Source organism: Bos indicus x Bos taurus, chromosome 9 (genome assembly GCF_003369695.1).
Source record: "Bos indicus x Bos taurus breed Angus x Brahman F1 hybrid chromosome 9, Bos_hybrid_MaternalHap_v2.0, whole genome shotgun sequence".
In the NCBI taxonomy this organism is placed as follows: domain Eukaryota; kingdom Metazoa; phylum Chordata; class Mammalia; order Artiodactyla; family Bovidae; genus Bos; species Bos indicus x Bos taurus.
Genome location: NC_040084.1, coordinates 81,836,564 through 81,857,331, shown reverse-complemented (window position 1 = coordinate 81,857,331; position 20,768 = coordinate 81,836,564). Strand labels below are relative to the sequence as shown.

General features: G+C 39.7%; 1 protein-coding gene across 1 annotated transcript in view; it reads right to left on the bottom strand.

The window, feature by feature from the left end:
• The window catches only part of UTRN (utrophin), a 557,360-nt gene that overhangs the window by 361,101 nt on the left and 175,491 nt on the right, over positions 1–20,768 (bottom strand). Inside the window, 4 exon segments of the mRNA XM_027551766.1 lie at positions 4,344–4,523; positions 5,593–5,762; positions 9,833–9,992; positions 10,893–11,006. Coding sequence (XP_027407567.1) covers positions 4,344–4,523; positions 5,593–5,762; positions 9,833–9,992; positions 10,893–11,006 — 624 coding nt within the window.

Below are 20,768 nucleotides of genomic sequence, written 5' to 3'. Positions count from 1 at the left end.
TTAAATGCCAAAAATAAAATTATGTAATTAGTAGAAGAAGCCAGGAGGGAAACACTATTATTATGTTTTTTTTAATAGAAAGTTTTAAAAAATATACTCAGACTTGTAACTCTTTTTAACAACTATAAAGGAAATTGGAATTCCCTGGGGACCACCGTACTCCTATATAGACTTTTTCCAACTTTTTTCTAAATTCATATTAATGTGTCTGTATATGAAGAGAACCATATTTATCCAAATTGGAGTTTTACTATGCTTACTATATTAGCTGCTTCCCAGGTGGCTCAGTGGAAAAGAATCCACCTGTAATGCATGGGACCCAAGAGATATGGGTTTGATCCATGGCTCGGGAAGATCCCCTAGAGAAGGAAATGGCAACCCACTCCAGTATTCTTGCCTATGAAATCCCATGGACAGGGGAGCCAGGTGAGCTATAGTCCATGGGGTCACAAGAGTTGGACACAACTTATTTTACTAAACAATAACAGCAATGTTATTAGTTGGGATTGACTTACTCCCTATTCCTATGGGGAGTTGGGTGTTAGAGCATGAATTTATCCTCCAGTTCCTAAGAGTAAAATTATGGGAGGAACATGCCCCTTGGAAGAGCCTATCTGACTGATAAATTTAGGAGACAGAGCTCAGCATGGAGTCTCCTGCATTGGTCCTCTTTCAGACCCACTAAGAGAGGACACATTTTAGCATGGACTCCATGTGAGATATTCTTACCATGTCAGGGGTCAGCCAATTTTCCTATAAAAGGCCAGATAGTAAATATTTTAGGTTTTACAGACCACATTTGGTCTCTGTCACAGATTCTTCTTTGTTTATTCTTTCTGTCTGTGTTGTTTTGTTTTTAACAATGCTTTTAAAATATACAAACAATTTTTAGCTCCTGGGCCATACAAAAACAGCCACAAAGCAGATTTGACCTTTAGGCTATAATCTGCCAACTCCTGACTAAGACTGGAAGGGAAAAGAGGTTTCTTGTCCCCCAAATTTCTATAGGCAGGAAGCAGGCTGAGAGATGTACTCAGCTGAGGGACTTCCCTGGTGGTCCACTGGCTAAAACTCTGCGCTCCCAATGCAAGGGTCCTGGGTTCGATCCCTGGTCAGGGAACGAGATCCCACATGCAGCAATTAAGAGTTCTCATGCCACAACTAAAGACCCCACATGCTGTAACTAAGAACTGGCATAGCCAAATAAATAAATATTTAAAAAGAAAGAAAGAAATCTGCTGTAAAAAAGTCATAAAACTGGTGGAGAGAGACCTGGAGGAGAGGCCATCAGGAAAGTTCCTGCTGAGATCCCACTTGAACGCAGCAGCGACCTGAGTGAAATATCCATAAACCACACGGAGCAGAAGAGCCACCCAGCTCAGCCAAATCATCCCACAAAACCATAAAAATTAATAAATGGGTGCTTCTGCAAGCTATTACATTTGGGAGAGCTTTGTTATGCAGCCATGAATAACTGAAACATGAGAGTATACACTAAAAATATAAAAACATGTTTGGGAAGATTAAACACCATCTTCTGGATAACAGTTACTTCAAGAGAGGGATCAAGAGATGGGATGGAATGGGAAAGAAGGGAACAGGTTCTGTAATGCCAATGTATTCTATTTTAAAAACAAGATCTGGAAAAATTTGGGGAAATGTTAACATTAGCTATATCTGAGGGATGTATTTATGGGTGTTAGTAATATCATCTGTACTCTTCAAGAAGTTTGTAATACTTCATAATTTAAAACACTTTAAAGGAATATAGAAATAATCAAGGTAATAAAGTTGGACTCTTCAGAAGAAAGGCATCCTTACTTTAATTTAGAAATTTGGGCTGTTTCTACCCAAGGTCCATAATTCTGAGTGCTTGCATTCAAATCTCTTTCTTTTTGCCACTTTTCCATTCAAAGATACCAAGGTGTCATCTCTTCTCTTTTATCTATATTGTTTTCTTACACTTTTCCTTTATTCTCTTAAACTAATTCTCTCAAATTAATTCCCAAATAATTCTAAAAGTATTTCTCAAAGCAATACTAAAACCTTGAAATATTTTCATTCTTCATTCTCAAACTATCACCTCTGGGTGATAAAGACACCATGAAGAAATGACACAGAATTTATGGTGGTCTTTCATTAGCTTGGGATACCCTGGGACTCTATTATTTAAACATATGGTGAGAAGCTATTTTGGCTATAAATAAACAGGAAAACAAAGAAATAAAAGCAAAATCATGGATGGTTAGGACAGAAAAGACAAGACTGTAGTAGAACTCAATTCCAGGATCATCCAGCGGGACTTCAGATTAGCCATACATAATGTTACACACATGTTCACAGAATTTTAAATTCTCAGATGAGTAACCTCAGGCGTTTCATGTTAGACAATATCTTAATAAAGAATGAAGTAGCATTTGACTTGCAGCTTCCTTACTGTGACTTGATTAGCAGCAGTGCCTGTGTAATCCAAATTACACACAATTTATCTTAGCACAGGTCTTCCCTGGTAGCTCAGACAGTAAAGAATCCACCTGCAATGTGGGAGACCTGGGTTCCGTCCCTGTGTTCGGAAGATCCTCTGGAGGAGGGCATGGCAACCCATTCCAGTATTCTTGCCTGGAGAATCCCATGGACAGAGGAGACTGGAAGGCTACAGTCCATGGGGTCACAAAGAGCCGGACACAACCGAGCAACACAGCACACAACACACATCTTAGCACAAAAGAGATTCAGAAAGAGTGACTAATGAGTGAATTTACTTTATAGATTACAATTGTCAGTGACATTTTAGGATTTATCACAATAGAATCATTTGTTTTAGGCTGAACTGAATTTAAATTAAAACTGCTATAAATTGAAGAGCTTCTTCGGAGAAGGCAATGGCACCCCACTCCAGTACTCCTGCCTGGAAAATCCCATGGACGGAGGAGCCTGGAAGGCTGCAGTCCATGGGGTCGCTAAGGGTCGGACACAACTGAGCAACTTCCCTTTCACTTTTCACTTTCATGCATTGGAGAAGGAAATGGCAACCCACTCCAGTGTTCTTGCCTGGAGAATCCCAGGGACGGGGGAGCCTGGTGGGCTGCCATCTATGGGGTCACACAGAGTCGGACACGACTGAAGTGACTTAGCAGCAGCAGTAGCAGTAGAAGAGCTTCTTAAGTTTTTTCAATGAGATGTAACAAAAATCACACATATGAAAACGAACAAGCAAACACTTAATATTAAAAAAAAACTTCACAGAATCATCTACATCTTAAAGCCAATGGCCAAGGTACAGGAAATGGCCCAGCAAGATACCAGCACATTCAAGTTAGTGTTTCCTTCATTCTCAGTAAAACCTATATTTTGTGTTCAGTTACTCAGTCACATCTGACTCTTTGAGACTCCACGGACTATAGCCTGCTAGGCTCCTCTATCCATGGAATTTTCCAGGCAAGTAAACTGGAGTGGGTTGCTTTTTCCTACTCCAGGGGATCTTCCCAACCCAGGGATTGAACCAGCATCTCCTAAACTGGCAGGCAGATTCTTTACCACTGTACTGTCTGAAAAGCCAAGGTAATCACCACCTATCTATAATTTCTTTTAATAAAATATAAGTGGGAAGGTATAACATTAAGTATTACAGTATCATTCTGGAATTTTAAAATGACACATGTACACATTTTTAACAATTACACATATTAAGCAGATACAAACTGTAATTTCCAAAAAATATTTTAAAAATTAAGCTCTGAAATTTTTGGCTTATAAAAATAACCTTAAATGCAGGATGTCAAAAAGTTTAAATAACTATTATGATGGTCAGCCACATATAAGCCACATTTCTTTCAAGTTTAAAGTACCTCTCCTAAGAACTAGGCTAATGGTTGATTCTTCATTTATAAATTTAGACACCACTGTAAAAAAGAAACCTCAGTTCATCTCTGTGTACTACCAGGCAAAAAAAGAGGAAGTACTCATTGTACATTGTTTTAGAATTTCAGAACAGGAACAGACCCCACAGACCATTGGTATTATGAAAAGCTTGCTTTCACATTTAGTCAATGTCTAAAGCTAAGAAGAAACTTTTCCAAGAACCTTCCACCAACTGCAGTCAGAGCCTTATATCCAATTTTCTTTTCTCTCTGCTTCATTTTTATCAACCTATTACCTAAATTATCATCTAATAATATAGTGTAACTATTATTATTGCCAATCATTATCTCAATCATTAAAGAACTACTTTTATGATATAGTATTTGAAAAGAAAAATGGAGGGGTTTTTTCCAAGATATGGAAACAGCCAGTACATTACAGAGTTTGAATCTCAGAAGGGCATCTGAGAAAAGATCCCGTACCTCCAGGGTGTGGCACTTTCCTCGAATTCTATTACAAAGAAGTTGGTAATTCTCCAGCACGACATTCAGCTCAGATGTCAGCTCCTGGCCACCAGAGGGCACTTTTGCAGCTAGTAACTTGATGCTGTCCTTGAGAATCTTCACTCGCACCTCCTTCTGCAGCACGTCCTCTTTCGCCCTCTGCTCCAACACAGAATGAACTTAAAAATCAGCTCCCTGTCTCAGTAACCAATTTCTTCTTCAAAAAATAACCAAACCAAAACTAAAACATCCAGATGATTCTAACTACCTAGTTGGAACTATAGAGTACTTTTTGAAATAAGAGTGCTAACTACAACAGCAGAAATTAATACAACATTGTAAAGCAATTATGTGAAGTGAAAGTTGCTCAGTCGTGTCTGACTCTTTGCTACCCCATGGATTATACAGTCCATGGAATTCTCCAGGCCAAAATACTGGAGTGGGTAGCCTTTCCCTTGCATTGGTAAAACATAATCCTTTTAAAAACTATCTGCGCAGAGACTTTTTGCTTTTGTTATACTTATAGGCAAGGTGCAACTCATTTTTTTTTTTAAGTAGCTTTCAAGACACTCTGTCCTTTGGCCTCAACACTGAAAGACTTTACTGTCTGGGAATGATATCCAGTTCTTTTCGTATATATAAAAAAGAGACTGGGCAAGGCTATTGACACGGGAATGTAAGTTTACAAGCAATACATCCTGTGGACCCCACTGACATTGAATCCCTTGACAATATTCCTATGACTATTCTTACCTGCCCCAGTGAAATGTGTGGTATTCATGTGTGCCCTATGTATTAGCTGGAAGAATATGGCTGGTGAAATAAACACAGCTCCCAACTGAAATGGGTAAGTCTCGCTTGTTCCTTATGAAAAATAATTCTTCCTGACAATACTGGGAAATAAACAGTGGTGATGGTTACACAACATTGTGAATATAAAACTGAGGCCAGTAAATGAGTCATTCTCTGCAGCTCCTCAAGATTGTAACACAGAAGACTTTGTCAGGGGACCTCATGGACTCAACTCATGGCCGAAGTTCCACACGTGGAGTCTCAGCTTCCTACCCCTACCCAAATCACTAATGGTAGCTGCCCTTCTACTTGTTTGAAATTTTCCTGTGAGAGATTTTATGTACATACTACCCTCTAAGGCTAGGTAGATGACTGACTGGTTTAAACAGAGGAGCTGAGATATCAAGCCCCTTGACCCTAACTGCCCCAGGCTCACCTTCATTTCTTCCACAGCACTCTCAAGTTCTTCTGGTGACTTGTATTCGAAGTCCCTCTCCAGGTAGTCCTCTTCTGCCTGGGTCATCCATTCCTGCATCTCCGCCAAGTCTTTTTTCAGGTTCACCACTTTTTCCTGACTTTCCGACAACCTATTTTTTTAATAGCAATCTACAAAGGAAAAGTCATTCGCTCAAATAAACAAATATTAATATATTAAATGTCAACTTCTAGTCTTTAATATCTAAAGACAGAGTAATAAGTTTCCACCAAGAATCTCAAGATTTAAAAGTCAGATGAAGCCCTTAATACATTTGGTCCTGATGCTGTGGAATATAAGCAATAATGAAAACAACAATTATAACTGGGATTCACTATCACATTTTGGACATTAATGTGGAAATATCTAGTATAATTTTGATAATGCAACCGAAGGACTCTAACTTACATCAATAAAAGCATACATCTCAAGGAAATCTATTAACTGAAGCATCCAAAATGTTCATTTTCTCCTTCTTAACAGGATTCCGCATTAAAACTGCATTTTTAGAAAACAGAGAAGAGGGACTTCGCTGGTGGTCCAGTGGTTAAGAATGTGCCGGCTAATGCAGGGGTCACAGGTCTGGGAAAATTCCACATGCCGCAGGGCAACTAACCACTGACGGCTAACATGCACGCACCATAAATACTAAAGTCCACATCCCTAGAGCCCGCGCTCTGCCACAAGAGAAGCCACTGCAATGACAAGCCCATGCGCTGCAACTAGAGAGAAGTCCCTGCTCTCCACAACTAGAGAAAACCCGCAGCCACAAAGATCCGGCACAGCCAAAACTAAATAAATCAAAAATAATTCAAAAAATAGAGAAGACTACTACTAAAGATATTCATAAAACACTGCTTTACAAAACTTGGGTTTTGATAACCTGCTCTACTGGTATATTTCACGCAGCTACAAAAAAGTTACATTAGAAGATAGATACGTGTCTGAATCTGGTTCAATAACTTTGTCAACTATTTCAGGGAGCCTGAAAACACCCTTCAGAAAGATCCTACCTCTAACCACACACTGGTTTCTACTGTGAAAGAAGATATCATACCACGTAGATCATCCAGGACTCATTCCACTATTCAACTTCCCGCTCAAATGAAATCTCACAGTACTGGTCACCTTGCCAGGGCTCGGTTGGCTGTGAAACTGATGGTGACGGAAGGGCAGTACAGGAATAGGATGGCTCTCACAAGAATAAGGGGGAATTCTTACTGGCTTTCCTGTTCCACTGTCCAAACAGGGTCATGGTCATAAAAATAGACGGGCACTAAACAAGGGCTTGGATTTCACTGCCCAACATGGAACTCAGAAAGCCTACTGCCAGCAACCCACAACAGCCCTGCTGAGCAACACTTCAACCTGATGAGCTTTAAAAAAAAGGAAATACAGATTTCGGGGACCCACATTCCCCAAATTCTTTTCACAAGTAGTCAGTTATATACAATTTTCATGGAGTCTCAGAGAAGTAAGAAAGATAAAGACGCTGCAGCAAACTTCTCAAAAAAAGAAAAGCTCAAAGTTATCATTAGTTATTCCGAGATTATATACTTTCTATATTTTGGCATTAAGATGTTTTCCTTTCATGAGATTGGGAATATGGAAGACTGCTTTTACTTGTTGATTTTATATGTCTGTCCTTCCTTAGAAAAATAAAAATTTCACAACATGATGTTTGTCCAAAATTTCTTCAACCTTTTTACTACTCAATGAAATACAATAGTTTAGAACTGCTTTACATAATTACTCACACAGCACATGCTTGCCTCCTTGCTGGAGACACTTAAAAAATTTTCCTGTGCATTTATCCCCATACTTTGAGTTAATGCTAAGTTGCTGCTAAGTCACTTCAGTCGTGTCCGACTCTGTTCGACCCCATAGACGGCAGCCCACCAGGCTCCCCCGTCCCTGGGATTCTCCAGGCAAGAACACTGGAGTGGGTTGCCATTTTCTTCTCCAATGCATGAAAGCGAAAAGTGAAAGTGAAGTCGCTCAGTCGAGCCTGACTCTTAGTGACCCCATGGACTCCAGCCTTCCAGGCTCCTCCATCCATGGGATTTTCCAGGCACGAGTACTGGAGTGGGGTGTCATTGCCCTCTCCATATATACATAGATACCTATCTATCTATCAATAGATTAATAGATATAAATATCTACATGTATCTAAGGCTCTGTCTATCAATCTATCCATCTGTCTCTTGTCTTCCTTGGTCCTCATCATCACTTCCAAACCATTTTCCTTATTTACTTCCCCAAAATACCCCAGGTCCTTTTAAGCACATATCATCAAATTATAACACATTTAGAGGAGTCTGAATTCGACTAGAATATAAGATGATATTATGAAAGCATTTTCTTAAGTGTGACAATGATATCATACTTTTGTAAAAGACTGTCCTCATTCATGGAAGAAGCATGCTGAAGTATTTAAGAGTGAAGTGTCAAAATACTTTCAACTTCCTGTCAAAACTGCATGTAGCAAAAAAAAAAAAAAAAAAAAAGGCAAACATGGTAAAACACTAACAATTGGCAAATTTAGGAATGGCTTATGGCTGTTCCCTCAACCATAACTTGAACTGTTCCTTAAAATTCCACTTGTTCAAAATAAGGAAATTGTGGTGAAACAAAGTACTCAGGGATGAAAATACAAAGTTTTCTTGTATAAACATTAAATAAAAAAACACTGTATTGAGAGATATATACCATCTACATGACTGTCTGTAGAGTATTCCTGCATTTCACATTTTCACTTCTCATTCTTTTATCCCTTCTCACTCACTTCAGCTCTATGCAACCTCACTATTATTTCACTAACAAAATAAAACAATCAAAAGGAAACTACTACACCGTATTCCTACAGTACCCACAGTTGCTGCCCCATCCATTACCAGAGAGGGACCTCCTAAAAGGAGCTCTTTCACTTAAAGGGTGGACCTCATCCACTCTTGCCTAACCACAGACTTTATTTCAGTCATTATCTTCTCTCAGTCTTCTGTATCATCCCCTCTTTCTAAGTGAAATCTTTTTTGACATGCAAACTTTCAATAATATATTTGAAAAAAAATAATTACAAAAACACTTCTTTGGATCCCCATGTCCCTTCTACTACAAATCTCATTTCTCTGTTCCCCCGAATAGAGAAATTCTCAAAGCTGGTTACCCTTGCCCCAGGACCTCATCTCCTTTCCTCTCCTCAACACTCTGTAGTATGACTTTATTTCCCACCACGCCATTGGAACCACTTTTCTCAAGGTCATCAAAAGCTTCCATCTAATGTGCTTTCCAGTTTTGGAAAGTTTTCTCCACCCAGCTTTTGGGGTCTCACTCCTCTGGCATTTCCCCTGGGGCAAACCTTTCCTCCTTAGCATCCTTGGCTGGTGATTAGTGCTGGAAACCCCATTTGCAGGTACTGTAATTTTGAATTTAGTCCCAGTATGGGCAGCATCACTTGACCTATTCCCACTAGAGCTTCTCCTTGAGTTTTTCACCATTTCAGTAAATGGCACCACAATTTACACAAACTGGAAGCTTCGCAAAAATCCAGAACAGTTGCTAACTATTCACTTTTTCTCATATCACATTAATCTATTACTAGACTCCCATCTCCACTTTCAAAATTTAGTCCAAACCTAACACTTCCCATGACCTCCACCACTATCTCCCTAGTCCAAGGGGTCATCTTCTTTCTCTGAGACTGCAACAACCTTTTAAGTATTCTCCCTATTTTTATTCTTGCTTTCCCAGAGCAAATTATCCACATGGAAGCCAGAGTGATCTTAACAGATCTATCATATGTCAATTCAATGCTCAAAACCCTCTGCTTTCTAAGTAAAATCATACTTGAAATAAAATTCAAAACCTATGCCTCAAAAGCAATACACAACCCATCTCTTCCTACCTCCCGACCCCAAATCCTTCCCTCCAACCTGCTACCTCTTCCCCTCCATTCTAGTCCAGCTACAATGACTTTCTTGTTCTTTATTGCACACATCAAGCTCATTCCCATCCAGGGACAGAGTGGACAACAGTCCCCACCCTTCATTTAAAAAGTTATCCAATTCTTGTCCCAACCTGCCACCCATGCTGTAGTTATTCTAGATCACTGGTTTTCGGTCTGGATGGGATATAAAATTATTCAGTCAAGAGAAGCCATTATCTACCTCTTGAAATTCACATGCAGGTTAAGCTGAAAAACTTACCTCCTTGCTAAATTTCTCCAGTTGTGATTGGCAGTCAACTAGTTTTGTTTGCATCCAGGCTTTGATTCCAGCAACTGGACAGCTTCGAAGGTTAGCCTCTATTTCTTTCATGTCTTTCAGAGATGATTCGATTGTTTCTATTTCATTAACAAATGCCTGAACACATAAAATAAGCCCTTGTTGAGTCCATTCCGACATAAGTGGATGCCATTATTATAGTCTGTTTGCCTCTATCCCTGCAAATATTTTAAGAACATACTGCTTGAGAGTAAAGATGTTTAACAACTTAAGAAATATTGTGTCTTAAGAAATTCATTTCACCTGGGTGATTCAAATAGCCATCTGCCAAATTAGACTGCAAATACTTGACTTTAAGAAGGGAATAGTACTTTTAATTATTTTTTTTTAAAGTTGCTCAGTCATGTCCGACTCTTTGCGACCCCATGGACTGTAGCCTACCAGGCTCCTCTGTCCACAGGATTTTCCAGGCAATAGTACTGGAGTGCATTGCCATTTCCTTACAGAAGCCTAATGATTCCACCAAATATAAAACGCATGAAGTATTACTGGCAAACTTCATTTGTAAAAAGCGTTTTTCTTAAAGTCTCACCATAAGTACAGTAAGAGTGATATACAATTGGTAATTATGACACTAAGACTGTCACTGCAACGTAAAACAGCAGCCACTAATGAACTAAAATTGCTCTTGTATTCTCCATCCAAAATTTATTCTGTAATAATCTATGTGGGAAAAGAATCTGAAAAAGAGATAGATATATGTATAACTGAATCACTTTGCTGTACATCTGCAACTATGTTCCAATATAAAATAAATAATTTTTTTAAAACTTTATAATCACAGCCAAAAATAGAAACGTGAACTATAAGTCATTCTTTGACTAGCTACAAAGTCAAAAAACAGGTTTATATTGAAACATATTTTATCTAGGTTTATTGTCATGCCATATTCTTACAATTTTAATAAAAGCAGCAAATAATAGAGGAAGAAGAAAATTTTATTTATTACAGCAGATTCCCCAGATCAGCAGAACTCACAGAGCATTGGTCAAGCTGTCTTTGGAGCCCTTCGGCATCTCCTTGGACAGCCTGCTCTTTCATTAAGAAGTCTTTCACACCATCCATCCACTTCTCAATGACTTTCGAATCAGCCTAGATCGAACACAATAACAAAGGGGGATATTACTCAGTGACATTCAACCTACTACATCTCAAGATCTACTGCTACAGGAGAAAAGGCAACTTTTCAAAACTTTGATAGCATCATTTTCATTTATTTTCTTTAAAAAAAAAAACTTCCAACATTGAAAATAATTATTTCCTTCATTGTCGCCTAAAATCCTCATGAGATGATATCTTGGTGATCATTCTAAAAATTTCAAAATGTCCTCCAGTGAACAAAGCTATCTTGCTTAATAATGAGCTATATCTAAGATTAAAAATTCAAATTAAAGGGAGAAATGCTTTTCTAGGTATAATCAGCTTTAAAAAATCTCTTTCTTATATAATTTAGCACTATTTTCTCCTTAAGTTATCTATTCAAAGCAGGATTTGAAAAACAGCACAGTGGAGGGAGTCCAGTAGACTGCTCTTAGTTCTGTTACTGGTGCTTTGTTATCTAAGAACCCCGTATGGTCCACTACCCAGCACCATGCCTTCATCCAGCACTTACTAAGCACTCACTGTTATCCAGTTCCTGCGTGTGGTGCTGGGGAAATGAGAAAGCAAACATTTTGCAGAAAGAATGAGACTTCAGAGACGTAGTAACATTGGAACTGGACCTTAAAGAATGCAAATAACTAGGTCCAACTTCAGCTCCAAAACTACATTAAAGTGACGGTCATTTCTTTCCAGGTGCCCATTCATCACTGGTCAGTACGACTTGTTCCTTTCCTTGTACCTTCCTCAATTATTTGTTTCTTGTTCCTCCCTCCTCTCCAGGAATGGAGATAAATTAACTATCTTATTCAAAAATAACCTTCAGGCTGGAAAGCAGCCACTATGTCTTCCCTTAGTTTTTTAGTGGTTATAAACTCATAATTCATGCTGTAATGTCTCTGGAACATGATACTCAGATACTGTTCTCAACACCCTGATCAACATGCTCTGGTAATTACATCAACTTTTTAACATATTTAAGTATGCCATAAAGAACCAATTACTCTCATCCTTAAAATACTGGAATGAATGACAAAGAGGGAACCTAAGTGGTATTTCAGTTATAGTTAGTAAATTCAGAAAATGTCATCTAAATTTTTTTTGTTTTATTTTTCTTATTGTAGAGTTGCATTTTGTTTCCTTTACAAAAATTTTTATAGATATATATTATTCATAATATTATGGTTAGCTAAAACTCCAAAATTTCCATAATGACCTCAAAAGGATATTTTCCCTACCCTATATTGTTTAATTAATTTCTGTAATAAATTCAGAACTTGAAATTTACAAATATCAACAATATTTAACAATACTACTTAGTAATAAAATAATAAAAAGCCAACAGAATGATTTGAATTTTTAGTCTCTCCACTTTCTTATCAGCTGCTCTTCCCAGCTTTCTCTTATCTGCAATCTGACAGTGAGGCATTGTTCTTCTGTTGGCTTGGGTTTTTTGTTGTTGTTGTTTGGTTGGGTTTGGGGGTTCTTTCCCAGGTGAAAAATAAGGCCAGTTACAGTGCCTTCCTGAGCATCCCCCCATGAGCACATCACCTCGTTCATTAGCCAACAAACTTCTCGGCTTAGTTTTCAAAACATGGGATAGCATCTAAGTAGCATTCCACTTAGGTTTTAAGGGATGTTCCCAAATACTTTACTGAAATGAAGCTTTACCCATAATGATAGTCTGTGAGCACTATTTAAGCTAAATGAGCACACATGAAATGTGAGACTATGAATCTGTATATCTAATAATCTAGTATCCTCCTCCAAAAAATAAATAAAAGAAAGCAGTACTTAAAGAAATGAGGTCTGGACAAGGCTTCTGAGTGGTATCCATGCTGATTCCTGGGGACCACCACACTCTTTCCTAAGCACAGGTAAGGTCTCTGGTCAATCATTTATCTACAGCTTTGCCAGGAATTGACATCAAGCTTAGTGCAGGTCCTTAGCTTCTAGAAAAGAATGTTCCCCCTTATTTAGGACATTCACTCATCTCCCCCTTATTTAAGACATTCACCCATCTCCATTGTCCTGGTAATTTCCTCACAAGTCGCATAATGCGACCTTGAGATCATGGGTAAAACAGCACATTACTGGGGATGTAGATTTAGGCATCAGAAGGACTGCGTGGTTTTTCCATCTAACTCATAATTCAGGCTCTAATGCACTCTCAGTAATGACCATTCTCCACTTTCCAGCTTGCAAGGTCATTCTCTGATGAAGATGGGAAGCAAAGAGGGCTTATGTGGCCGAGCCTTTCTGTCTCCTCTATTCATATTATACCACCCGGAGCAAGCATTTCTCATTCTCCTTGTCCCAAGCACAGCTTTGAAAGCCCTTTCAGTCACACTGAGCTCTTTCCCCAAGCTTCCTTTCCCTCTGCTCTTTAGCCTGTTTCTGTCACTCTTCTCATACATCCATGCTACTCTGATAATATTTTCAATCGGTGACATCTCTCTTCTTTTGGGCTGGCTTCAGCATTCATGGGTCTTATCCAAGAAGACTGCTTAGGAAGATATAGTCAGGGCAGGGTAGGGTGGGGTGTGCAAAAGATAAAAACTGCAAAAGGAAAGTATAAATACATCTATAGAGTTCATGAGGGCCTTTTTAAACTGTTCACTTAATTTGTTACCACTTTTTGCACTGTTAATCTCTAGTCTGAACTTTTTAAGAATTCAAGGCAGCATTACAGCTGTGTAACTGGGCAATTCATTAAATCGAGTTTGGAGTAAGGAAAATTGACAGTCTCCCGGGCCAAGAATTTTTGAAATTTATATGGAGGTTTTAACCACAATCAGCCTTGACTGAAGTGAGCAGCCTGAGTGATCCCTGCCATTGGTACAGAAAGGGAAGTCCTGTGCCATCAACCTCTTTCTTCTCTCCCTCCTTCAGATACACACAGACCCTTGGTAAGCACACACAATTCACATGCACACACCCATTCCTCTTCTTACAGTTACATGTGTGCATGCTCAGTCACTCAGTCGTGTAGGACTCTTTGAGATCCCACAGACTTCAGTCCGCCAAGCTCCTCTGTCCATGGTATTATTCTCCAAGCAAGAATACTGGAGTGGGTTACCATGCCCTTCTCCAGCAGATCTTCCTGACCCAGGGACAAACCAGCATCTCCTGTGGCTCCTGCATTGGCATGCAGATTCTTTACCACTGAGCCACCTGAGAAGCCCCCTTGTACAGTTAAACATGAGAAAAAAGGAAGAGGGAAGCAACAGACACCAACAACCCATGGAGACCAATGGATCATCCCAGTGATAACAAAGGGAACAGAGAGGAATCCGAAAGCTGTTTTCACTACTAAAAGTCCTGCAGGTAATCCTGACCATGCTCAGTTCTAAGGCAGTATGACCTTTGAAAAGAAAAGACCAAGGTCTGACTACCTAGCTCAGCACCTAACCAGCCACGAGACCTTGAGAAACTTCTCAGTTTCTCTTCTGGGAGCTTCCATAGCTCACCTATAAAACAGGAATAATAACAACTACTTTGCCTGACTATACTGAAAAACAGAGATGGTTTAGATTGGCTCTGGTACAGAGTAGGTTTGCAGTAAACGGTAGCTATTATTACTCAGACCTACAAAATCAAGCGCCTTATTACCAAGGTTAAGCCCACAATAGAATTACCCCTTTGGGTTCTGGTGTCTGTTCCCAACAGACACTTGGCAGAACCAGCAGCAAGAGTGAGGACATATTTGCATAAGCAGCAGTGTAAAGAGCTCAAATGCTGTCAACATCAATGCTGGCTCCATCCTATAACTGCTCAAAGTGACTGTGTGAAAGGGCTGCTGCTTTATGATCTTTCTCACCAGACCTGGCTGAATTCAGCTCAGCAGAAGGAACCCAAGTACATGAGAAAAGGCCCAAAAGAAAGGGGCCTGATAACAGCAGCTGCACAAGGCCTCTCTACCCGGTGGCTGTACTGTGTGGGAAAGGTTATGACGTCACTAAGATCACTACAGCAGCGACTTGTGTGCAGCTAAACCTGAAAGATGGAGAAGCCTTCCAATATCTCCTCTTTCCCTAGAAGAAAAATAACTGTCTTAGTCCACTTGTAGCAGATGTTTCCTGTGCTTTTAAAAAACACCGAAATCTGCTCATCTTTAAGTGAACTGTACAGATAAGAGGTTACAAAGAAAGTGAAAACGCTCAAATGAACAGTGTTTCTCTGTCCATTTAACAATCACTCAGCTGATGCCTTTATGAGTTTCTAATGTACACTAATGTGTATTTAATTTTTTTTTACCATCTCCATCCACTTGCAGAATGAATATAGGAATAGATAAATAGAGATAAAGAGAGATACTTAAACGGGGCAATTTCTAATGTTCTCTCTTCATTGGAGGGACTTCAGTTCTTTAAAGCATAACAAAAAAAATTGTTTAAATCCTAGTAAATTTCTAAACTGAATGTTATTATTTCACATGCAGAAACACACTATAAACACTAATCGAAGGTAACCATTTCTCATTCCTATTTATACTCATAAATTCTCAGTGAAATATAAAATGACTAATGCGGAAGTTATGAAAACCAAAGTATCAAATACTCCAGTTTGAAGGGGTCAAAATGCTGCACTGACCACCACGGCTCAAAAGCACTGATCTGTAAGCACTTTGGCTGAGCAACACCTGCTGCTGGGTCACAGAAGAGGAATGTGAGGTCATAAAAACAATTCCATTAAGCCTACATGTCCATCTCCCACACCCCAGCCCCTGAACCAGGGATGGAGGAAATCTGAAGCCTGGTCTCTCTGGACAGACGACAGTAAGATTCCAAGGTACACAACTACCACCCAAGATTTTATTTACAGTGAAATTCTTGGCATTTTATCTTGTTCCTCCCCCATCTGTTGGAACGTCCACAGCTTTTTAAAGAGCCAATATCTAACCCAAGCCATAGGCAAGAAGAGTTGTGAAACCAAATTTAAAACAGCAACTTAGGGCAGTATGTTTCTGTTTTCTTTGATTTATATTCATTAACCTCAAAACACTCTTGGTGCTCCCTCACTTAGTAGAGAAGGCCAGCAGTGACACTGCTACTGCATTTATTAATCTGAAACCAATGGAATTCTTAACTTTAAGATCCAAAAAGCACCAGTATTTCCTGGATTGCAGTAAAACGCATTCACAATGAGGAGAAGAAAAAAAACCCCTATGAGATCATTCTATCAGTTACGTGTTACCTAGAAAGAATTAAATCAGTTACACAGCACATTACTTTTAGAAAACGTTTACCATCCGGTTTTCACCCTGAAATGTGTTCCAGAGTAATTTCTAAACCCGGTTCTCTTGTTTCGGAGCTCCAGCACGTTCCCTTCTGCACTCCGGGTGAGAACACACAGAGTGTGCAGTGTGCATCTTTTTCCATCAGTTGAAGGGAGGGTGTGACTACACAGGTGTCCTGCCAAGGACACCCAGGCATTTAGACTTTATAACAGATCCAACCTCACTAGAGAGGTATGAACGCGTATTATGCCTGCAGGCACCTGCAAAGCAGAGCCGTTCACATCCACTTGCCTGCTACATGCCAGACAAGGTTTCTATGCTCAAAGAGCTGACGCCGTGGCAAAGGACAGACATACAGGTATCAGCCTTAATAAAAGGTGGCCTGAGATTGGGTAATTGTGAAGGTGTAAACAACATGTAGTGGAGGAAGGAATAATTAGCTGTGAGTGTGATGGTGAATAAGACCAAAGACTGCCCATAGTAGCATCTTCTTTAAGGATGAACCGAGAAAAGGAGGCTGTAAATTCCTAGCAAGTAAGTGACTTTTCCGGAAAAGGGCAATCGTCCGCTGTGTTCTTTGTGACCCACTACACCGTCTCCCCACCCGACACAGCTCACAGGAGAAGATGCAGGCAGGGCTCGAGAGCAAGGAGAGGGCAGGAGATATGAGATGCTTGAGAGCACTTTGTATTATCGTGGCAAAGACAACCAGACGCTTTCCAGAAACACAATTCTGGTATTAGTGCGACAGTGAATCCAAGAGAGAAGAGGCTGCAAGCAGGAGTCAGATTTAAACGGTAGTGGGATTATCGGGGCATCAGGTTACAGAACAGTCTCCGAACAGAAGGGGCAAAAGAGAAGGTGCAAAGAGGAGGGTGGTAAATATGAGAGTTTGTGTGGGCCTTGAGGACAGTTTCATGACTTGGAGGTGCTGTGTCCAGCCCTGTGGGACTCTATGGACTGTAGCCACAAGGCCCCTCTGTCCATGGGATTTCCCAGGCAAGAATACTGGAGTGGGCTGCCATCCCTTCCTCCAGGGGATCTTCCTGACCCAGGGATCAAACCCACATCTCTTAAGTCACCTGTATTGGCAGGCGGGTTCTTTACCACTAGCGCCACTTGGGAGGCCCATGACATGCTACAGGGGATCTTGAACAGGATGAAGGAAACCATAGGAAATACACTTGCAGCCCCTGAACTCAAAGATATTACTGCTGGTGATAGCAGTGTCTTAGGACTTTATAACATTTAATCCCCATAATTCATAAGAAACTCATGTCAGTAAAATCAATAGTAAAACTTTTTATATGTTTTAAAATATTTTGCTGCCTGGAAAGAGTGGTAGGACTTTCTGTGAGAGTTTTTTTAAAGCACCAGTCTACATTTTAAGTACAAGAATTGAGATCATTAATTTGGCAAAAAATAGATTTAAAGAATTTACAAACATATTTGAACATGACACTGTGAATAACAATGCTGGCCCCACCACTATCTATATAAAATAAACCAGCCATGTAGATATGTGAAAGGCAGGCATGTAAGAAAAACACTATTTGCCAACAAATAACAGAAAACTAAAATTGGCACATAAAAAGATACCAAGATCACCTTACAAGTATTGAAGGGATGGTAGGGAAACTATAAGTACACAGCTTTGAAAATACTCTCAAAGTTTAAATGTGCTGTGTCAATAAAAAGCATTACTATTTTGAGTAGTGAAATTGATACTCTAATCCATATTCATGCATTTGTATACCATCTATTTAAATAGACGTGATACTGAGATACAAGTAATACTGGGAGTATCAATGCAGTCCCTCATGGAGTCCCAGTATCACTTGGTTCTGTTAGTAAGGGGGAAAATGATTAGAATTAGTCATATTCATGAACTTTTCTTTCTTACTTTGAGTATGTTTATCTCCAGCAAGGATCGCTGTTACTGTTCACTGCTCCCAGGAAAGGAAATGGTATTGGGGAAGAAAAGTGAAAGCTGGTCACTCAGTCACATCCAACTCTTTGCAAACCCATGAACTGTAGCCTGCCAGGCTTTTCTGTCCACGGAATTCTTCACACAAGAGTCCTGAAGTGGGTTGCCAATTCCTTCTGCAGGAGATCCCAACCCAGGGGTTGAACCTGGATCTCCTGCATTGCAGGCAGATTCTTTACCATTTGAGCCACCAGGGAAGCTCATTGGGAAAGAAAGGGAACTTCTCAATGCTCATTCTCCGTCTCTATTACTCAATGTCTTCAATGAGCAGTATGTATGTATTTCTTACACAGTTCAAAATGCATTTGAAAAATAAACAAGTCAACCACTTTGTTCCTAAGAAACATCATCATAAATTGGCAGTGAATAGAAAACCTAGAGTACTTCACGCCTTAAAGACAAAATAGAACTTGAATGCCTAGAAAAAGACACCAGGTCAGTAAAAAAGGAAAAACAACTTTAATCTACAAGTGAATATTTATTGCAATTATCTTTAGGGAAAAAGCAAAAGTTTTCCTAAGTGAATTGTGAGTAGTTAAATAACAAGCAATTCATTCAAAGCAAATATAGGAGCAAAATGTTTTTTAGAACTGAAGAAACATATATTTCAATAAAGAAGCTGCATGTCTAGGGAATACAGACATCGCCAACAGTCTTACAGTTAGGACACAAAAAGTAAATTAAAAATTTGTAATTCACATTAAAATCTGTTAATGTAACACAAAACAACCAAAAAATCTAAGTATCCAGACACATGTGCTTGAAGTGAGTGAGACATTTTTAGTGGAAATAAAGTTGGCGTATGCTCCAACTGGGCTTCCCTGGTGGCTCAGACCGTAAAGAATTTGCTTGCAATGCAGGAGACCTGGGTTCAATCCCTATGTTGAGAAGATCCCCTGGAGAAAGGAAGGGCTACTCACTCCAGTATTCTTGCCTGGAGAATTCCATGGATAGAGGAGCCTGGCAGGCTGCAGTCCATGGGGTCACAAAGAGTCAGACACAACTGAACAACTTAAGAAAAAGAAAAGTTGGCATATGCTCCATTTGGCCTGGATTTGCAATGACAGAATTCTAGAACTCTCTTTTGTTTTCTGGAGGAATACTTATTCACTTTAAATTCCATATTAAAATATTGGCATGCATTTAGCTAACCCTAAAATAACAACAACAGACTGGTTCCAAATAGGAAAAGGAGTTCATCAAGGCTGTATATTGTCACCCTGTTTATTTAACTTCTATGCAGAGTACATCATGAGAAACGCTGGACTGGAAGAAACACAAGCTGGAATCAAGATTGCCAGGAGAAATATCAATAACCTCAGAAATGCACATGATACCACCCTTATGGCAGAAAGTGAAGAGGAACTAAAAAGCCTCTTGGTGAAAGTGAAAGTGGAGAGTGAAAAAGTTGGCTTAAAGCTCAACATTCAGAAAACTAAGATCATGGCATCTGGTCCCATCACTTCATGGGAAATAGATGGGGAAACAGTGGAAATAGTGTCAGAATTTATTTTTGGGGGGCTCCAAAATCACTGCAGATGGTGATTGCAGCCATGAAATTAAAAGACGCTTACTCCTTGGAAGGAACGTTATGACCAACCTAGATAGCATATTGAAAAGCGAGACATTACTTTGCCAACAAAGGTCCGTCTAGTCAAGGCTATGGTTTTTCCAGTGGTCATGTATGGATGTGAGAGATGGACTGTGAAGAAGGCTGAGCGCCAAAGAATTGATGCTTTTGAACTGTGGTGTTGGAGAAGACTCTTGAGAGTCCCTTGGACTGCAAGGAAATCCAACCAGTCCCTTCTAAAGGAGATTAGCCCTGGGTGTTCTTCGGAAGGACTGATGCTAAAACTGAAACTCCAGTACTTTGGCCACCTCATGCGAAGAGTTGACTCATTGGAAAAGACTCTGATGCTGGGAGGGATTGGGGGCAGGAGGAGAAGGGGACGACAGAGGATGAGATGGCTGGATGGCATCACTGATTTGATGGACGTGAGTCTGGGTGAACTCCGGGAGTTGGTGATGGACAGGGAGGCCTGGTGTGCTGCGATTCATGGGGTCGCAAAGAGTCGGACACGACTGAGCAACTGAACTAAACTGAACTGAAAATAACACATCAGGAAGTCAGAAGAGATTAACCCTTGGGTTAATCTTCACCTGTAAATTTTCCTAACTACATCTCAGAATTTATGAAAATAAAGCAATGATCTTTTGAAAAGATAGGAAATACTTTAACCAGCATTGCTCAACCTTGGCCCTGATGACATCTGGACCAGAAAATTCTTCTGTTGTGTGGGCTGTCCTGTGCATCAGCTGTAACCATGGCCTCTACCCACTAAGTTGCCAACAGAACCTACCCTTTCCCTATAGTTGTGATAACAAAAAATGTCTCCAAACGTTAAAAACATGTCCTTCTGGGGGGAAATTTACCCATGGTTGAGAACCACTGATAATCCAATACTTGGAACATAACAAAAATTTAAAATCACAAATAAGAGTAATTGTGGTTTTTAATATTGGAAAGAAT